Below are 6,797 nucleotides of genomic sequence, written 5' to 3'. Positions count from 1 at the left end.
TTTATATCATGATTTCTGGTTGCTATTTATCATATTGTAATGATTTGGTTAAAGAATAAATCAATTAGACATATCCTGATGGTAAAATTTTACCATCATCTCCTCGAATCATATCTTTATAATTCCCTTCAATATAATAATTAGGATTATGGACTGGTGTTTCGATAAATGTTCTTAGATGATAATAAGAATTCATTCTTTGTGGAATGAAGAACGGGAATGTTTCAATTGGTTTAAACATACATACTGATGTAAACGCATAATTGTCTTTGATAGTTCTTCCTATCATTTTTGACATAAATGCTTGTTGGGTAGATCTGTGTGTTACAAAACATACTCTTTTATATTTTTTAGTTAGTTCTAGTATTGCTTTAAATGCTCGTTGCTGAATTTCTTCCCATGTTTCTAATACTACTTCCTTAATAATTGGTTGATATTGGTCATCATAATATGGATCTTTATATTTAATCGGATCAAATTCTGGTACTTTTTTTCTGTTTACTTTAGACAAAAATTCACTTGCACCTGGCTCTATTCCATACTTCATATTATTATATTTTGCTATTTCTCTTGCTGTTCCTGTTGCTCTTAAATATGGTGAGCTAACAATAACATCAATCTTTTCATGTCTCATTCTTCTTCCTACTTCTTCTGCTTGTTTAATTCCATCTATATGTAATGGTGGGTCATGTGGATATTGTGCTGTTGGAACCCATTTTAAATCGATGTAGTCATGCCTAACTGCATGACGGACAATGAATAACATTGGTTGGTTTGTATATTCATTATGTAATTCTTGAAGGTTATTAATTAATTTATCATACTCTTCATTAATTTCTTCATTTCCTTCTTTCTCTTCTTTTATAATACTAATTTTTGGTAATTGGTCATGTGTGTCATTACAGTCGAAGGTAAATAACATCATCACTCCTTTTTTTCCTTTTATTTTTTCTTTTTGCTCATTCATTAAATCAATGTATTCTCCAATAATTTCATAGTGTTCAATTTCTTTATCTTTTATAATTTCCTTAAATCCTTTAATAACTTTATCATATTCCTTTGAATTAATACATTTGATTTCTTCTTTTATGTCATCTTTTTCATTCATGTTGATATAAATAATTATCCCCCGTGGATTTTCATAGTCTTTTGTAGTGTTATGATATTCTTCCATTTCGCTTAGCTAACCAACGCTATTTTGGAATATTTTATTTTAAGTTCTTTTCAAATAAAACTTATTTGTCATCTTTAACTAACATGTCAGTTCCACCACGTTCATGGCAAAAACCCTCTCAAACTCATCCACACCAACAACCAGTCTCACCACAAATGAATACACCACAATACTTATCACCATATGTTCCACCAATTTACCCACCAATTTTTACTTCTCCATTTACACAATTTGGAGGGATAGAAAATGAAATAGCTCAAATTTTAATGACAATAGGAATGGGTAAACCGCTTATTGTGAAAACAGGACAAATAATATATCAATTCATCCATGAATTAAAAATTGATGACTTGGTAATTAGTTTATGGAAAAAGATAGAGGAAATTCCTATAACTATTCCAATTAAGAAGATGTTTTGGAAAATATACATCATGTTGGTAGGAGAAGAAAAGAATGACAGAAGTGGATATTTGTTTTTGATTGGAATATTTTTAATGATTCCTTATCTCCACCGTAAATTTCATAATCCAACAATCTCTTTTCAATAATTTATTCTTTTTTCTTCATTAAAATTTGTTCTATCTTCCTTTATTGAATTTATAAACACATAACAGAAAAAGTAATTCTTTTTGGTCTTTTAACACTCAATTATTATTAACTTTTCTTTATTTAATTATCCTTTTCAGTACTTTTATTTCTACGAAGTCCTAAAACGATGTTTTGAACTAAATTGTCCATAGATTCACTACTTTCTTCTGAAGTGTCAGTATTATTGTTTACAATATTGATTTTAGTAGTTCTTTTCTTTTCTTTTGTTGCCTTATTCGTTGCTTTTTCACTTTTTGGTTTTTTGATACCTTTACTTTCTTTTGACTTTTTTAACTCTTTAATACCTTCACTTTCTTTTGGTTTTTTAATACTTTCACTCTCTATTAATTTTTGTAATTCTTTAATACCTTTATCTTCTGTTGGGTCTTCAGTTTCTTTTAACTTTTCTAACTCTTTAATACCTTCACTCTCTATTAATTTTTGTAATTCTTTAATACCTTTATCTTCTGTTGGATCTTCAGTAATACAAGATTGTTTTTGATTTTGAGCATTCTTTGGAACGCGTTTATTAAATCCTGCTACATTTATACGTTTAGTAACAACCATAACTTCATTTTTTCCGATTTTTGTTCCATTAAAACTCATTATAGCTTTATTTTTATTTTCAATTGAATCCATTTCAAGGTAGGCATACTTCTTTGAGATTCCAGAGTGATTAACAGGAATAGTAATTGATATAACCTTACCAACAGTTGAAAAAAGTTTCATTAAATCCTCTTTTGTTGTCCTAACATCAAGGTGAGTAATACAAAGTGATCTACGATCTCGATCTTGTTGTTCTTTACTTGGAACATATTTTGATTGATAAGTAGAAATTTTTGGAGCTTTTTCATTGGTTTGGTCTTCCTTTTTTTGAGTTTTTTCACTGTGATCAACACTTACTTCTTCACTATCTACTCCCTCAGTTTTATGTTGTTCATCAGTGTTCATTTTATTTGTTTAAATTTTCTTTTGTGTTTTTCAGGGTTTTTTTTAATTTTAATACCAAACAAGTTATTCTATTATTTATTATTTATTTTTACTATTTTGTGTTTCTTAAATTTGTTTTTATTTTATTTTTTTTTTTTGATTAATGTTCTATTCTTGGATGGTTCACAGAATATGTTAAATCTTCATTTTTCTTTAATAATTCATTATATTAATGAATTGTTAATTGTTAAGAACAGTCACTCTAAAAAAGAGAATATTTATATTTAATTTTTATAATTTTATTTTCAAATAATTTTTGTTTCTAACTATTTTTTATTGTTGGTATTTATTAGTGTAATTTGAATTTGACTAACTAATTGATTCAATTCTCCATCAACAAAGTTTTGATATGATGAATGTGAAATAATTAATTAATTTAATAAACAATGTCAAATGATGAATTGAAGAAAAGAGTAGTATCCATTAAATATGTAAAAAGACAATAACGAATTAATGAATAGTACTCTTGTCATTCTCTTTTTTTATAAATACAAATAAGAGAAAGATGTATGAAGTGGTTTATTTGAGTTTAATTGTAGAAGTTTTTAACAGTATGAGGTTTGACTCATTTGAAGTATTTTTTAATTCTTTTTTTACTCTTATTATACTGATAGTTTTTGGTTCATTATTATAAAACCATTTTAAACTATACTAAAGTAGTATTTTCTCAGATAATCATTGTTAGTACTATGAGTTTTTCTGTTTAAAATAAAGTTTATTTGTTATTCTTTTAAAAGAAATGTTTATTCAGAATAACAAACATATCATAAATTTTTGAACCTTATCTTCCTTGAACAAAAAAAGTATCAAATGTCAACAAAAATAATTGGATATGAAAGTATAATTAAAAACCAATAAAATCTTTTTTTTTGATTTTGATTCAACAAAATAATTTAAATCTATTTGATAACATTTGTTAGTAAGTAAAAGTTATATTTTAAAAAAAACAAATATGGTATATTTCATTTTACTTTAGTTTGTGAGTTAGAACAACATGAAAGAGATATTAAAATTAATAATTTTATTCATTTTAAATGTATTTTTTATCTTGAAGAAATAAAGTATTAATGTTATAGTTATGTACAATTATAAAAAAAACAATATGACTAAAATCTTAACCCATTTAATGGAGTAAAATCGTTAATTTAATTATATTTATTATAAGGATTTAATAAAATAACAATTCATTTATAAACATATTCTTATTAGATGTTATTATATTTTTATTTTATTCATTTTCATTGAAAACAATTAATTATTATTGAATGATAATATTAAATAATTTTTTTAGTATTTATTATTTGTTAAAAAGATATATTTTTATAACAAACATTTGAAGTAATATTTTATTTTTCAATCGTCTTTTGTTTTTTTTTTGGAATGAACTAAAATAAGAATTAAAAACAGAAGTTGTGAGAAATAAACTTGAACTAAAAAAAAGAATTATTCAATAAAATTTGTTGTAGTAATTTAAAAATAAATTAAGTTTATGTTAAATTTGAATCTGCTTTAAGAACAATAAAAAAATAAATGAAAAACAATTGAGTAATTAGAGCATAACACACTTCTTTCCTTTCTTTTCCTTTTTTGAAGATTCGTTGCGTGATTTTGAGTTAGAAGTAGTATTAGAAACAACACACCCATCAAACAATTCTTGATGTTCTACAACTGCTCTTTTCAAAAAATCAGTTAGAGAAGATTGAATATCTTCTTTTTGAGTTAAAGCATTAAATTGAAACAATTTTATACCATCAGGAAGAAAAGACTTAATTTTTTCTACAACATTGTCATCATCATTTTCATCACTATGTGTTACATACACTAACCTATAACATGGATTACTTCCATCATCTCTATCATTGATATCTCTAAATTGACCTTGTAGAAATTCTCCAGAATCTGATTCAGATCTAGAAGCAACAAGAATATGAATTTTACCTTTAGAAAGCATAGAGTTATTAGTAGTTCGAGCATTTAAAAAAGTATCCCCATTACAGTCATTCTATTTATTAGTTCTTTTTTTGGTTTAGAATAAATTAATAATAAACGAACAAATGTAAATCTATATCCTACTTTGTTAATTGTGAGTACTGTATTTACTGTATGTTCTTGTTCAGTTTGTTGATATTCTTCACTCACTGGAAGTCCCTACATAATGATTATGTGATTTAATAAAAATCTTAAAATGAAAAGATAACAAACGCAAAATTGATTCACAAGAGTTGTTTTACCAACTTTTGGTAATCCAATCATAACAATCCCAACACTTCTATTTTCCATTTAATATTGTTAGTCTCATTTTTAAACTTAAAATTATCAAACTTTTCTGTCATGTTTCTTTTTTATGTTTTTTTTTTAAGTTCTTAGTTTTTTTCTATTTTTTTTTTTCGTTGTAAAAGAAGAATTTTGCATCTTTCACTTTTCTTTATTCAAAAAAAAAAATGAATTTTGTTAATAAAAAGTATTTATAAATTTCATATCTTTATTTCAAAATTTATTTTAGTTAGATGCTGCAATAATAAAATACTAAAACAATTTTAGGATTTAAAATTATTTGTTAAAAACCAAGTTGTTAGAATTTTTAAAAAACAATGTTTGATAGTCGAACATACAATGATATAAGGAGGTGTTATCATTTTGATAAAAATAAATGTCTTAAAAACATGAAAAAAATATCTTTGAAAAAGAAGTAAAATAAACCAAAATAAATTTATATAAATATAACAGTCAACCTTCTCAAGAAATAATTTTTTAATAAATGAAAAGAGAAATTATTATCAATTTATTCAATCTAGTTATGAAGTACTTTATATAATTCATTCAATTTAAAAAGTACTTCTTATTATTTAACAACAATTATTTTAATTACCTTTTTGTTTTTTTTTATTAATTCTAATCAAAGAAACTTCAACACATGAAATAAATAAAATAAACAATGAATTATTAGTTTATTTCTTATATATTCTTTGCTTGAAAGATATACGAGTAAACATTAAAACATTTTAGATGAGATATAAAGTTTTTTGAAAAATAAAATAGTTAGTAAGTTTTTTCTGAGTTATAAATCATTTTAAATTTACAAAAAAGAGGAAGTTTCACTTATGCTTTAAATCTTTTTTCAAAAAAACTCTGACATAAAAGTTTATCAAAAATTCTCATTTAAATAAAAGATTCATACCATTTTTATTATATTTTTATCTGTTATATATCAGTATTCCATTATTTTATAACAAAATGCTGGATTTTTAAAACCGATATTATCATTTATGTCAAGAAGGGGTTATGTTATTTTTTGTAACACTTTCATCGTGTCAAGTTTTTATGAATTTTGGATTGTTTCTAAATCTATGAACTCAGTTTAAATACATGAGCAACAATAAATAAAGAATAAATAGAATGAAATATAATAAAATGAAATATAATAAAATGAAATATAATAAAATGAATAATCAAATAATAAAAATAGAATGAAAAATGAAATAATGAGAAATTAACAAATAAAATAATGAATGTTATTAATATAAAGAGAAATGAATATAAACAATAAAATTAATGAAAGAAAATTGCATATTTGTATGAAAAATAACAAATTAATAATTACGTCAAATACTAAATGAAATGATGTATTATTTGTAATAAAATAACAAGAAATGAAGATATAATGATAAATTATAATGTAAATAAGAATGAACAAATTAAATATGAAATAATAGATGAAATAATAAATGAAGAGAATAAGTAAAATAAAATACAAATAAATATAATGAAGAAATGAAGAATAAAACAAGCGAATAAAATGAAATTATTGTTCAAATAAAAATGAAAATGATAAAAACAAAAAAACAGAAAATAAAGAAATAATCAATGAATTGAAATATGAAATAATCAATAAAAGTGAATATTTTATAAAAGAATAGACATTTATATAAAAGATAAAACAAAAAGAAATAATAAATGATATGACCAATGATAATTATAAATAATAAAAAGATAATTCTTACATTTATTCATAAACTTGAAATGTATAACATTCATTAAAATAAAA

At 23.2% G+C, this 6,797-nt stretch overlaps 4 protein-coding genes across 4 annotated transcripts; 1 reads left to right on the top strand and 3 right to left on the bottom strand.

Moving 5' to 3' along the window:
• Positions 1-64: 64 nt before the first annotated feature.
• ENU1_186650 (phosphoglycerate mutase family protein, putative) lies at positions 65-1,108 on the bottom strand (the record flags this gene model as incomplete). Its single annotated transcript, XM_008861655.1, has 1 exon — positions 65-1,108. One exon carries the CDS (start codon positions 1,106-1,108, stop codon positions 65-67), a length of 1,044 nt encoding a protein of 347 aa, XP_008859877.1.
• Positions 1,109-1,257: 149 nt separating this feature from the next.
• Positions 1,258-1,722, top strand: ENU1_186640 (hypothetical protein; the record flags this gene model as incomplete). The annotated part of the gene is made up of 1 exon (XM_008861654.1): positions 1,258-1,722. The coding sequence occupies one exon, from the start codon at positions 1,258-1,260 to the stop codon at positions 1,720-1,722; it is 465 nt and encodes a 154-aa protein (XP_008859876.1).
• Positions 1,723-1,843: 121 nt separating this feature from the next.
• Positions 1,844-2,713, bottom strand: ENU1_186630 (RNA recognition motif domain containing protein; the record flags this gene model as incomplete). The annotated part of the gene is made up of 1 exon (XM_008861653.1): positions 1,844-2,713. One exon carries the CDS (start codon positions 2,711-2,713, stop codon positions 1,844-1,846), a length of 870 nt encoding a protein of 289 aa, XP_008859875.1.
• Positions 2,714-4,301: 1,588 nt separating this feature from the next.
• On the bottom strand, positions 4,302-4,703 carry ENU1_186620 (hypothetical protein; the record flags this gene model as incomplete). The annotated part of the gene is made up of 1 exon (XM_008861652.1): positions 4,302-4,703. The coding sequence occupies one exon, from the start codon at positions 4,701-4,703 to the stop codon at positions 4,302-4,304; it is 402 nt and encodes a 133-aa protein (XP_008859874.1).
• Between the last annotated feature and the right edge of the window lie 2,094 nt (positions 4,704-6,797).

The sequence above is a fragment of the Entamoeba nuttalli genome, assembly GCF_000257125.1.
Source record: "Entamoeba nuttalli P19 unplaced genomic scaffold asmbl_8549, whole genome shotgun sequence".
In the NCBI taxonomy this organism is placed as follows: domain Eukaryota; phylum Evosea; order Mastigamoebida; family Endamoebidae; genus Entamoeba; species Entamoeba nuttalli.
Note: the sequence above shows the minus strand (reverse complement) of the source record. Positions and strands in the feature narration are given on the sequence as shown.